The sequence below is a fragment of the Passer montanus genome, unplaced genomic scaffold (genome assembly GCF_014805655.1).
Source record: "Passer montanus isolate IOZ18808 unplaced genomic scaffold, ASM1480565v1 scaffold11, whole genome shotgun sequence".
Classification (NCBI taxonomy): domain Eukaryota; kingdom Metazoa; phylum Chordata; class Aves; order Passeriformes; family Passeridae; genus Passer; species Passer montanus.
Genome location: NW_024357613.1, coordinates 11,846,215 through 11,860,048, shown reverse-complemented (window position 1 = coordinate 11,860,048; position 13,834 = coordinate 11,846,215). Strand labels below are relative to the sequence as shown.

Genomic DNA, 13,834 nt, shown 5'->3' with positions numbered 1-13,834 from the left:
CCCTTAGAAATGCAATATTTTCATATAAGTCATTATTTACTATATATGGTTGTATGTTTGAAACTTAAGAATGAAAGGCCAGTTGATACTGAATGGTTTTTAGATCTCTCACAGGGCACTGGCTGCTTAAGGTTAGAGCACTGCATTAAAGGAAGGTGTTGGAACAAGTTCTGTTTCTCAGTATTTATCAGAAATAGGTAGTGGGAGGTCCAGTCTACAGTTTAAAAAAAAAAGAAAGGAGAGGGGAGGAGAAAAGAATAATGAAAAGACCAGATACAGTTACCTCAGGATTCTCAGCCTAAATAACTAATGAAAGGCTGATTATTTTAGAGTGAATTTTAATTAGCAATTGCCTTATATACATCAGTTCTGAAGAGATGTGTTTGATGCTGAGGGGTTCCACAGCTTTGAGAGCAGGTGGAAAAGTAAAAGAAAAATGAGCCACTTCTTGGTTGTTTTTTTTTAAGGACCAGTGTAAGTTCTGCGTTGTTACTTAAGCCACAGATCTTTGCAGGTATTTGTTTTGCTCCCAAGTGAACATGTGCTCACAGAATTTATTCTGGTATATAAGTGCAGTAGAAGATATTTTAATTGATTTTAAGACTCCAGCCTGTTTCTTCATATTTGCATAGAACTATGCACTGAGATCTTAACAGATAAAATCTTTCCACATTGTAAAAATGTTTTTTTCACTGTCTCCAGTACATAGAAATTGAGCTGCTGAAGAGTTTGAGAAGATAAAGTTTAGGCATCTGGTACCAGAACAATATGTGGACTAGAGAAATTGCTCATCCATTTTTAAAAGAGAGGCCTATTTCAAAATTTAGTTTCAGAAATTTCAGAAGTAGTCCTGTTAATAAATCTCAAGGTGAGTTTGAAGCACTCAGTTGTTTTGGTTTCTCAGCTTATATCTTAGGCAACAGAGGCAGAAGTAAAAACCTTATATGGGCTGAATGTTAGGACTGTTTTGTTATACATTTAACTCTGTCTGGTAAGGCATTAATGTGATAACATAAGGTATAAAGGAGTACAAAAGACACGTTATTTATGTCTTTTTGAAACAATACCTTGTTTTGTAAAATATATTATTCAGGTGGCTCATAAAAACTTGATGGAAAATGGCAGCCAGGAACTGCACATTTTAACAACACTTACACAAGAGAAGGGAGTGTGGAAGAATCCAGTATTGTGTGGTATTCTGTCCCAGGAACAGTTGGACCCAGATAAAGGTAAAATTTAGAGTTATTTACTTCAGTTTTATGGTACATTGAAATATTACTATGATCAATGGAATTTTTTTGTTCAATATAGTTTGTGGTAATTTATAAGCTGTATAAATATGCATGTAGCATTTTCTGAACTATTAAGATAGTATGTTCATGGTAACATACAAATAATTTAATGTTGGTATTTTGCATAAAACATAATCATGCCTCAAATTCTCTTGCCATTTTCTTTATAAGCCATGTGAAGGGAGTTTACGTACAGGCTAATTTACGGTGGGGTACTAATATGCAAAATTTATTTGATGTAAACCAGAAAAATAAAAACTGTATTTTTTTAATGTGAAAATGTAAGTTACTCAGTTATGAAATGCCAAGAGGACCTTTACTGAAGATTCATTTAGACCTGAGTTCTGAGAATGGCTAACAGCAATTGCATAGGGAAGAGTATATGATCAGCAGAGGCTTACAAGGATAGTGCCCTGTTACGTTGTTTTTGTTTTGGTCATTGCAATTCAGAAGTGTTATCCTTGTGTGAATAAATCTTAGTTGTTTTTTGATTCTTTGCCTAAATGGTTTTAGAATCTGTATAAAGCATCACACATAAGCATCTGTGGCAAAGTTGCACGGTTCTTACATCAAGTGAAGCAGTTGCCCTTAGTGTCTGCCTCCTCGTAGCCTGGTGCCTGCTCATTTAATATGATATTTTCTATCTATTAAAAGTTAACTATTCTCACATCTTTTAATGAATGCATCGCAAGACCTGATTCATTAGACTGCTATCAAATCTCATCTTCTCTCTTCTGTAGTGTCTTACGTGTTTTCCAACTTTACTGTACCATTCCTTATATGGGGAACTAAAGGTTTATTCAGCAGTTAATGGTTTTCTGCTTCCTGCAGCATTCCTTTCATAATATTTAATATATAATAATAATAATAATATTCCTTTCACAACATTAGCCTTGCTTCTTGACTGAGCATTGAACCAATGTTTTCTTAAATCAGAACTAAACAAGATATTTTCTTGAGGACTAATACCTATTTAAGTGTTAGGATTTTCCCCTGTCAGACCTGTGTATACAGTTAGGCTTGTACTTTTTCCTCCATGAAAATAATTTTGGGGGTTTTATCAACATTTTAATTTTATCTCTTATGTTGTGTTATGGACTGTTGGCATGTTTTTATTACCTTGCTTTTGTCAGCATATTTTGTCATGGTTCTCTGCCCTTTTCCAAATGTTTATGAAAGTGCTGGACATAGGCTGTCCCTGATACAGATCCTACAGAAACCCACTGAGAGTTCGTTTTTTTTTTTCTTTTTCCATTAACAGGTAATCTATCTGTACAAGGCTCTTCCTTTTACTGCCAAGAGAGCTTGGTATCTGTAGGGATTTAATGGACTTCTGTAAATGCTTTTAGAAAATAAGTTGGATCTCCTTTTATTCAAATTACCATAGCTCCCTTGGATAAGTCCAGTAAATGTATAGCGTGATTGTCTTTCTTTGTTTTTTTTTTTTCCCAGAAGTTGGGCTTACTCTTCCACAAGATTTGCATTTTGTTGCTTCTTTTAATTATTTATTATATACCTAATACAGACTTTGGATTTGTATGTAGTCCTTAGAATCCCACAGAGCAGTCCTTTACTAGCTTCCTCTCAACCACACTGCAGCCATTGTAACAGTAAGGTACTTGTAAGAGAGAGGTGTAATTGATATTGAATTTCCTTATAGTTGAGTCTTTTTAAGAACTTGCTCATGAGTTCAGTATTGGATGAGGAGGACACAGGGCAGTAAGATTGTGATTGTGACCATGGACTTCAGGAGAGCTGACTTTCACATCTTTAAGGAATTTCTTATAAGAGTCCCATGGGAACAGGTTGTGCACTGATATCAGACATTGCATTGTGTTGCATTTGCATGGTGACTGGACTGCTATTACTTCACCTGCATGACTTATTTTTTCTCAAGATTGCTTATAGTGGACAAGAAGCACTTGTATTTTGAGAGAGGAATTTTCTACATTTCTCCACTTCATTAATTGGTTACTGAAGGAAACCTTAGTAATGTTGGTAATGTTGTCTTAATTTTCTCACTTCATAGTGGGTCTTTTGTCTTACTGGCCTCCTCCTGAACTAGCAGATAGCTTAATATGAGATCAGGACTGATATTAATCTAGAATTGAAGCTGATCTGAATTAATGACAACTGAAAATTAGATTTCCTGAAGTCATGTGGCTGTCTGTGCAGCCTTATTTCTCTGTGTGCCAAAGACTGAAAGTTGAAGTACACCGAAGTGTTTAAGGTTATGCCATAGCCTTTGCAGTGTTTGAAACACTGCACTTCCATCCTCAGTTTCTGTCAGTGTGGCTTGTGCTCCTTAGCATGAACCTGCTTTTCCATCCTTGAGGTTATAATTTTCTTGTAGTGATGGTATAATCCTTCAAAGCTGTCATTGGTATCTCCTCAGCTGGTACTGGGGGTGAGTGGAGGAACTGTCTAGAGGAAAAGGATCTTTGATAACCCTGCAAAAAGCCAGACTGCTGCTGCTTTTCTGGTATCTAGTTTTAATTGGCCTTAGAGATTTAAACCTGGATGACAAGAGTTAGGTTCTCGAAATTTTCATATGTTTAAATGTAGTAGGAAGGCTTCTAAAGAATATCTCACTGAAAAGAGGATCTGGATACAGCCATCACTATCCAGAGATTGTCAAGGTGGATAACAGGCAGAATGTTACAGCCAACGTGGATCTATTTTCAGTAATTAGAGCACCTGTCACCAGAAGTTGAATGATACCAGCAGATTGTTTTGAGAGGAGAAAAACGTATTTTCATCCTGGGTGTAGTCAAAGCAGTCATCTGGAACTTTTTACCCTTTCTCCAGACATGGTGCTGCCACAGAAGCATCCAGGATTGATGCTGCATTGTGCTGCGGTGTTTGCATGAAGGATTCTGAGTCCCAGCTCCTGGTAGATATGGAAAGCATCAAGTCAGTTCAGAGTCACCCATAGTGTGAACGCATATGTGGACCTACACTTGAAGATGACTAAAGAGGTGTTGTGGCTCAACCCCAGCCAGCAGCCAAGCCCCACTCAGCCACTCTTTCATTCCCCCACCAGCAGCACTGGGGAGAGGACAGGAGAGGCAAAGGTAGAAATCTCACAAGCTGAGATAAAGACAGTTCCATAGGGAAAGCAGAAGCCATCTACAAAACCAAAGCAAGGAATGAATTCCCTGCTTCCCATGGGCAGGTGGGTGCTCGGCCATCCCCAGGAGAGCAGGGCCCATTACACCTCACGATGACTCAGGAAGACAAATGGCATCAGGGCAAACATCCTCCCCTTCCTCCTTCTTCCCCTGCCTTACACACCGAGCAGGATGTTCCATGGTCTGGAATGTCCCCTTGGTCACTCGGGGTCACCTGTCCGGGCTGTGTCTCCTCCCAGGCACCCCCAGCCTCCCCACCAGCCCGGCAGCACAGAAATCAGAAAAGGCCTCGGCTCTGCGTGAGCCCTGCCCAGCAATAACAAAAACATCACATCATCATCATCATCATCACCACTCTGTTCAGCACAAATCCAAAACACAGCCCCGTACCGGCCGCTGTGAAGAAAATTAACCTGGCCCCAGCCAAACCCAGTACTTTAGTTTCCTGACTAGCAGCTGAAGTTCTTGGAGATGGATTGTTCATGTGTGTATTCACCTTGTGGCTCCATCCTCCCTGGCTAAAGCAAGGTTGATAAGACATAAAGGTGGTGGATTAATCTGTACCTATGCTACATCTGATGAGGGGTAGTAGGATTATGAGTGCTTTGTAAGGCAAATATTCTTTGTGCTCTTTAAGTCAGCTAAAACGTGGCATTAATCTGGACTGTCTTCCACAGAGAATGTTAGTGCCAGGAGCTTATTCCTGCTCTCATGTGCCCCTAATCTGTGGATTATGTTTTCTCTGGTTTAGTCTGTGTATGGTATGAGCAATACTTGTAATAAAAGTTCATAGTCCTTGTGAACTTGGCATGGAATCACTTGGTAGGAGGACCTAATATGCCAGCTATGGAATTCAAGGGAATCAGAGGGTTGTCTAAAAGAGAGTTGTCTAATGTGTAAAAGATTAGATCCCAGTCTGTCCCAAGTTAATTTGCTAGACTTAATAGATTGTAGTACCACCTGTCAGATGCGATCTGCACATCTTCATTTTCCCTCATGTTCTGTAATTTTATATGAATTTTGCACATGCATTGCACAAACATGTTTGAATTTTAATGGATGAGGGAGCACTGCACAAAAATTATATTTAATATTTTTTCCAATAATTGTTCCCATTAAATGTCAGGGTTTACACACATAAAAGTTAAGTGGTTTGCTCTAGAAAAGCACTTGTCTCAAAGCATTTTTATAAATTACTGTTGTTATGGTAGGCTAGCAATTTGTTCACAATAACTTTTGAAATTGACATTGTGTGATAAAATGTATTTATCAAATATTTTAAAAATTAACAAAACCTTCCTCAGTGACCTCAAAATCTTATCCTTAAGACTGTCCCCCACCATAAACTTAGTCCTCTAACCCCAGCACTGGTTTTTGTCTTAAAATGTCAGCTTTAGTTCAGTTACAAAACAAATGTATTAAAATCCATGTTTTGAATGAGCTTTCAGATGTTAAACATAATGGTTATAATCACAGGGATTTGAGTACAGGCTTAAGAGCTAATATGTAACTGGTAACCCTGAGGTCTTCCTGTGTCTTGTTGAGAAGATAACAGAAAATGTGCTGATGCTTATGCAAGGTAGGCTGGCTGAAGCAGTGAACACTAAAGGAAGGGGATTACTGAGAACTAGCAGATAGAACGTAGTGTTTACAATGTTAAATGCAGCAATTATAGTAATAAATCGGAGTGAAACTTCTTGGATTACCACTATATCTTGAAGTCTAAGGTTTTCCTGTATTTTGTTACAGAAATAAGGTAAAATGTTCCACTGTTATTCCAGGCAGACTCTCCAGGACTAAATGTTGTGGGCGAAGGGATTATTGGTACCTGGTAGAGGAAGAGCAAGGCAAGACTATTGAGTATGATTAGTCACAGGGTCATTTGTGGGTTGGCAGGAGTATGAATGTCTTTTATAATGCATTGGTAATGACATTAAAGGAACATTTATCTGCTGCTTAGAATGTCCTCTAATAAATACAAAAAATATTTACTGTCTACCCATTGTCTGGTACTGTGCTCTGGTTTTCCTTTGTTTCTGCATAAATACAAATCTGGTCATACCTTCATTGCCATGGGGAAAGGAAGAAGGAGCTCATTTGATTTGATTATTCTTACACATCAGTTAGCCCTTGTTTATAATTTGTAACAGGGTACGAGGGTATTGACAAATAACTGAGAAGTTTGGTTATTTGTCATATAATAGATGAATCTGAAAATGCATGAAAGATAATGATGGGGTCTAACAGGCCTGATTTCTGCAAAAGGCAGTATTTTCTGCCTTTAAGCCTTGTGCTCTAAAGTGGTAAAGAAAACAGTTGACCTGATTCTGATTTCAAGATGGACTTTTGGTAAAGTTCCATATAAGCAGCTAGAAGGAGGAGAAGTCATGAAATAAAGACAGTAGTGAATCAAACTAAATAGAATGGAAAGAAGCAAAGAATGAGATGAGCTTTTTGTTTTTTAAGTAAACCATGTTCCATATTCTAATAGTTCAAGCATTACAGAGAGAATTAATTTTTGCTTATTGAATGTATTTATTTCATTAAAATGAAACAGTGTTTGAAAAGTCAAAAAAATATAAATTAAGTGAATGGGCAACATGATTTAGGTGAAATTCATGATAAGGAAATTAAAAGGAATATGATGAAAGTTCCTATTAAAATGTGTCAGCAAGTGAGCACTGCAGATGACCGGAAGGTTTTGGGACTACTCAAAGGCTGGAAAAAAACCTCATTCAGAAATTATCAAGATTTTACTCCTAATACTTAAAGCATATCATGAATGTGCTAGTTTTCACAAAAGAAACAAAAAACAGTAGAAAAAGTGTGCTGTTTTTAAAAGATGTGAGAATGTGTTATGAAACTGAAGTGAAGGCAATTGAAAACCAATGGTTTTTTTGTTCAGTATATATCTACCTTTTGAAAACAGGGAGGGGATGATGTCAAAAGGATTAGAGAAAATTGATTGCCTAAGTGTCTAGTTTTAATAATTGACTTTAAATGTTCTAGAGGTAGTACTAAACCTCATGCTTCAAAGCTGAAACAGTTTTGATCCTGAAGATCTGGATAAGACCCCAAGATGTATATATTTAAGATTTGGAACATTAACCTGTGTTCCCCCTTTTTGTAGAATTCTTATGCCTTCCATTGAGGCAGCTAGAATTGGGTTGTTAGTGTAGACTACAGAGTTTAGCTCTGGTGGGAGCATGTTTGAAAAATCCAGTGCAGTACCCATCTCTTTTGAGTTTTAGACTATGCACAGTCAAATATATGTCAAAGATATGCCTCTTTTTTCAAATAAGGAAACTTTTTTGGTTGAAGAACCATCAAGTGTTTGACTGTATTCTGTGGGTGTATAATATAAAACATTTCACACCAATAAAAACAGGTTCAGAAACTTTTGTACTTGTCACATACATCCTTCCAATAGCAAGATCTTTAAAAGGCAACGTTGGCAAAGGCGCAGCACAAGCGTACAAAGGATGTGAGAGTAGTGGCTTTGTGTTGTATTTCTGTAGAAGTGTAATTAAATAGTATCAACGTATTTTAATATTTGTATAGTCTCTCAGTCTGTTTGGTGTGCAGCTGTTTAGCTAAGAAATTAGAATGAATTAAAACCTGCAAGTATATGAAAGGTCTGTGGCAGGGAATCTTTATGATAAAGAAGTGCAGTTCACCGAGAAGCTTTTCCCTCATCCTTGCTTCATATCTTTTGTATCTGTTTTGGTTTGTGTAAATTTCAGGGGTCAAGTATGATGAGTAAATGCAGTCTTTTAACTCTGTAACATACATATAACGTTTTGGCTTTTTTTTTTCTTTTTTTTTCTTTTTTTTTTTTTAAGTGAATGAATTTTTAGTGTCAGAAGGCCCTGTCCTGCTGGATATGCGTATTAAGCACCTAATGAAAACAAAGCAATTAACGCAAGCTACTGCCCTGGCAAAACTCTGCTCTGACCATCCAGAAATCAGTGTGAAAGGCAATTTCAAACAAACCTACCTGGTCTGTCTTTGTTCAGGATCACCAAATGAAAGGCTAATGGAAGAAGTAAGTAAATAATGAAGAATTTTTTTTCTTAGACCTCTTTAATGGTAGTAAAGTCATTAATCATAAGCTGGTGTTCTGTAGAATAGATTTTTCTTTTAAAATAGGATTAAAATGTATTTGGTATTTTTTTCTTTTAATTGAAGTTAATTTTAAGCTGAGTAGTAATGACTCAAAACACTCATGGAAGCGTATTTTTAGGTCATTAATGGGCATTTTCTGGCTGTGCCATAACTTTGTGCTTGATTTTGCTTAAAGTATTTTAAAACTCTGCCTCAGACCTCCTTAGTAAAGTGAATTTAATAATTTTCCCACTCTTATTATTTGAACTATATTGCTTTTTGGGTATACCTAGTACATAGAATGGGGCTCTTTAGATGCTGCTTACAGTTCAGGGAATAAATGTAACTTCACCCAAATTCCTGGGTGCAGTTGAAGGGGAAATCAGATCTTTGATGTGGTTTGTAATATAAAATCCTTCTAATTTAAATACAGAAGTCAGAGAGGAGATGACAGCTTTGGTCTTTTGCATTCTTTCAGGTGGCATCTTCATTTCTCATCCCACTCCAAAGTTTTAGCTGAGACTTTTTCCTTCTTGAAGGAAAACTAACTGCAAATGTCACTTTTCTTGTCTGCCAATGTCTCTGCTGTCTTTTGTTGCTGTCATCTTTTTATGTTAAATATTAAGCATATTGCAATTGAACCTAAAGGGATAAGAGTTGCACACTGATTAGAGCTGGAAAACTTTCCTGCCCCAGATATAGATGAAATTCTAAGATGACAGCTTCTCACTGAGCATGTTCTTCGGATACTCAGTGGAGTTGCGTCAGTCCTGCTCTCCTCCCGGCTCTGGCTGCTGCAGACCCTGTCAGAACAGACTCGGGAGGGGCTGTGACAGGGCTGTGCAATCTTAGCTTTGTTTGCTGGAGATATGCAATGGAACTTGGAATTTATGACCCTGCCAATAGGCTTCCTTCATTATTCAGCCCCAACACAGAATGGGCTGGTTCAATGAATGAACCGTGAATTCCCTGGACAACAGGAATGGGTTAACCTTGTTTCTTTGGATGTCATAAAGTACAGATAAGTTTATACTAGGTTATCAGAAAGAACCTGATTTAGGTATTTCTGAGCTTTGGATTGCTTAGATTAGCAGCTTCAGCTAGCTGCAGTATTGCTAACCATTTTGGAAAGACCATGTCTTACCAAGAGAAGGCAGATAAGCTTTTAAGTGTCAGGGTGGACTTACAAACTGAGAAGGACTGTTATTTCTGTAGTGTGAGAACAGCAAGAAAATAATTAAAAAAAGTGTAAAAAAGTATGGTTTTGGTGTGGAAATTTTTTTATCCATTTAGACTAGGTAGGAAAGTAACATTTAAGAAATTTTTCAGTATGGATTAGTCTGTTTCCTTCAGTAATGTGAAGAATTGAGATCTGCAGTATGAAATGCTAGACTGACAAACTTGATGTACAAACCTTTGTTAGAAACAGGGTCCCTTAGAAGGTGTGACAGGCTGGAAAAGCTTTTAATGAAAAAAGTTCCCTTATTATAAGTTCAGTTTGCTATATTCTTCTCTTAGCTTTTAATTGATAGTCCCTGTCTGAGAAGGAGCACTGAACATAGCAGATCTTCAGGCTAAATTGCTATTACATTTATACTGTTCCATGTTAAGAAATGCAGTTTTCTGTAGCAGATCTTCAGGCTAAATTGCTATTACATTTATACTAAAGAAATGCAGTTTTCTTTAGAAGATGATTTTGATATTATTAAACCTCTGGTGACATTCAGGCTGTTAGTATATTTAGAAAGTGTCAATTTAGAGGTGTGAAAATAAGTAGTTGTACTATTCAAAATTGTAGTTTGATTGCTGGATACCGTGGTGCCCAACCCAGCTGTGCTGCCGCCTTACCCAGAGTGCCGGACCAGCTGGGTGCTTGGGTGAGCACTTCTGTTTCTTGCTTTGGGTGGTCTTGTGATTTCTCAAGAGAGACTTCCACCAGTGCTGTTGTCATAGTCAAGCTATTCTTCAGCTGCTGGTGTCAAAGAATAAATACCAGCATGTCCTGCCAGATGCACTAATTGATGTAATCAAACCAGTGTACTGAGAATCAAATTAGACAGTAGCTGTTACAGCAAGTGCACTGATCCAGTACTGATGTAACTGTCTAGTAGTGCTGGGCAGCTGTGATTTTTCCTTTGATTTGCCATTAAACTAAGTACTTCCATTGGTACTTGAGAGATAATTTATATTGTACAGACTGTAGCATTCTTCTAGAACAGCATTCAGATGACCTGCTTCAGCTTTCCTTTTCTTCATATCTTTGATTTTTTGAAAGGTACTAGAACAGTCATGTTAAACCTTAGATTCGTTAAACATTCACTTCATTGTATTAAAGCAGTAGTGACATCAGTGACAAGTAAACTGGATTAAAATTACAAGTAATTTTCTTTTTTGTGTTAAGCTGCAATTTAAAGTTGCAAGACTTCATATCACTATTACCATATGTATGTGATATATATGAATAATTAATATACTTAAAAATTCTTAGGTGACTGGGACACTAGATACAAATAAGTCGGTTTAAGAAAAAAGTTTGTTTTCACTTTAGTACGACAGTTTTTCTGGTGGCATAATGAGTTTTGATACTGTCTAGAAATATACTGATTTGCTTTCAAGCTCATCTCTATCTGACTGTTAAATTAAAGTTCTGAATTATTGTCTTGCAAAGACTAATGTGACTGTGTGGAAATGCAACCACTTTCTGAGTCTTGTTCTTCTCTTTCTTGTCTTCTAGATTGCAGAAGTAGATTGCAAAGATGCGCTAGAAATGATCTGTAACCTGGAATCTGATGGAGATGAAAAAAGTGCTCTAATTCTATGTGCAGCATTTCTGTCTCGCCAGCTGCAGCAAGGGGAGATGTACTGTGCCTGGTGAGTTTAAATATTGTTTTCTATCTAAGAACAAAAACTTGGTCTGGGGAAGATACATTAGCTGTAAGTTAATTTTCTTTAGCTGATAAAATCTGTGAGCTAAACAGAAAGGAGATAAGACTATTGGAGAGCTAAAAAAGAAGAGAAATGGATTTTGCAATATAAGCATCCATCACAGGAATTTGAAGGGTGTCTCTATGATGAGGCAAACACCAATAGCTGGTTAATAATTTTTCTGTAGAAATAAGAAATCTAGTAACTGCAGGCAGCTGGTCAGCATTTAAGGAGCAAGTGCTGTTCTTTCTGTCCTGTAATAACACAGTTTCTTTTTCTAACAAACTTAGAAAGGAAGAAGCTCTTTACTACTACTATAACCACAGTAATAAGCTAGATGAAAATAGGTATTGTTTAAGGCTTGCTTTTGTTAATGTGGTAACAAGTAACTGGTCTTTGTTCGCAGATATTTGAGCTGTTAGGGTTTTAATTTCCTTCTGCTAACTAGCAAACCTGTATAATTCCTGAAGAATTTGCTTTGTCTGTGCACCTCTGTTTTATGTGCAGTAGCAGGAGAAAACTGCTAATGCAGGATTTTGCTTTAAGAGATTCTGCTAAAGTTTTGGGTGTTCCAGCATTTCACAAGGTACTAGGTACTCTCGGCTCTTTGCACCTGAGGAGGAATGAACAAATAAGATAAATGTAGATGCTGTGATACTGTTCGGCTTTGGAGGCTAATTTCTTGCTAAATCACAGTCACATTCAGCTCTTAAAGCAGAGTACCTTCAGAAAAAGTGTATCTGCCACAGAGAAAAGCCAATCCTCTGTAGGTGTTAGTAATTACTAAGAGTTCAGAAGTATACAGTTCCAGTCTGTGAAGAGTAAACTACTGGGCAAGACTTCTTTTTTCCAAGGCTACATAATGAGTAAATTATGTACCATAAATTGTGGTAATAAAGGTTTTATTCTGAACTGTCCTTCTGGAATTGAGCCGTTGTCATAATTTTGAAATTTAGATACTTAATAGTGTGGGTATTTTAATAAAAGATAAGGTGTAAATAAATTTCAGGCTTTTTCTTTTCCCAAAGACAAAATGGAAACTGTTCTTAGTTTTGCATTTCTTGTTATAAGACAAGTGGTTGCATTGATGGCCCTGAAATATTGTTCTCTTGTTCTAGGGAACTGACTCTTTTCTGGAGTAAACTGCAGCAAAGAGTAGAGCCTTCTATTCAAGTGTATCTAGAGAGATGTCGTCAACTTTCTGTATTAACTAAGACTGTTTATCACATTTTCTTCCTGATTAAAGTAATTAATTCAGAGGTAAGGATACTCCTGAAAGAATATTTTTGGCACTTTCAATGGAACTGTAATCAGGAAAATTTATGAAAACTTCTTTGACATCCTGTCTTTCTGTATAGTACCAGTTTCAGGGCAATTCTTATTGGTTTTAGGAAAGGCCATAGTAACTTCCTTCTGCAGGTAAATTATAAATTGATTCATTTTGAATCATTAAATCTTCAGTTCCTTTGCAAAAAGAGTGGGATTAAACAGAAAAGCTGGATGCCACAACTGAGATGAAGAAAGAACTAAAGGTGAGGTTATGGCCTCTAGGTTTGCCTGTGTCCTCTAAATGTGGTATTTTCTGTAAGCAGGCCCTAATATTCCTCACCATTATTTCCCATATTTCAAAAATTACAGAAAATTGAGAGGACCAGCTTATGAGAAAAGGAAATAAAGGGTGTATGTTAATATATAAGAAAAGGAAAATTACAGGAAATTAGAAAGAAAAGAAGCTACACAAAAAAACCCCAAAACTACAACTCAAAACCTTTTGAATTGCCACTTATGAATGCAGTTTATTTTGATAAATGAAATACTTGTCACTTGTGGGCTTAGATCCAATGTTGTATTGAAACCCTGCTCATCTTTCTCACTAACCTTGTAATCTAGTTTTCTTAGTTTCTTTAATAGTAGCAATATTTAATATTGATAGCTAAATTGAGCTCTTATGAAGATTTCTGTAAGTTGGGAAATTAATTCTAAGCATAAAATTTCCTGGTTTTGTTTTTCAGTGTTCTGGTATGGCTAATCATGGGCTTCTAAACTTAAAGTTTCCCCCTCCCCCATAAGATGTGAAATAAATTGGATTTAGAGAGGGGGAGGAAAATAACTTTCATGGAGTCTTGTGATACTATGATCTCTGCCTGCTGCCTGCTCTGTGCCATATTGATTTTTTTCTAGTGAGCATTTACTTGTTGGCAGAAATTGGAGACTATGTGGGTAGTAGATTTGTACATTCATAAATTTGCTGAATTTTATGCTCATGTATGCCACAGCCTCTTTCATGCATCCCTGGCAGCATAAAGAGCTTGTAAAGTCAATATAAATGTAAATAGTGTTGCCTTAGGGTCAACCTAAGTCATGTGTCAAGACCACATGACC

The 13,834-nt window shown here is 36.9% G+C and overlaps 1 protein-coding gene across 4 annotated transcripts in view; it reads left to right on the top strand.

Moving 5' to 3' along the window:
* The window catches only part of ZNF292 (zinc finger protein 292), a 49,173-nt gene that overhangs the window by 27,135 nt on the left and 8,204 nt on the right, over positions 1-13,834 (top strand). Inside the window, exons 4-7 of one of the 4 annotated variants that reach the window (XM_039725347.1) lie at positions 1,094-1,229; positions 8,266-8,468; positions 11,262-11,398; positions 12,571-12,712. In XM_039725347.1, the coding sequence (XP_039581281.1) occupies positions 1,094-1,229; positions 8,266-8,468; positions 11,262-11,398; positions 12,571-12,712 (618 nt within the window). Of the gene's footprint in view, positions 1-1,093; positions 1,230-8,265; positions 8,469-10,325; positions 10,405-11,261; positions 11,399-12,570; positions 12,713-13,834 lie in introns of those variants that run through there. The other 3 variants (XM_039725358.1, XM_039725367.1, XM_039725378.1) reach the window with 3 other exon arrangements.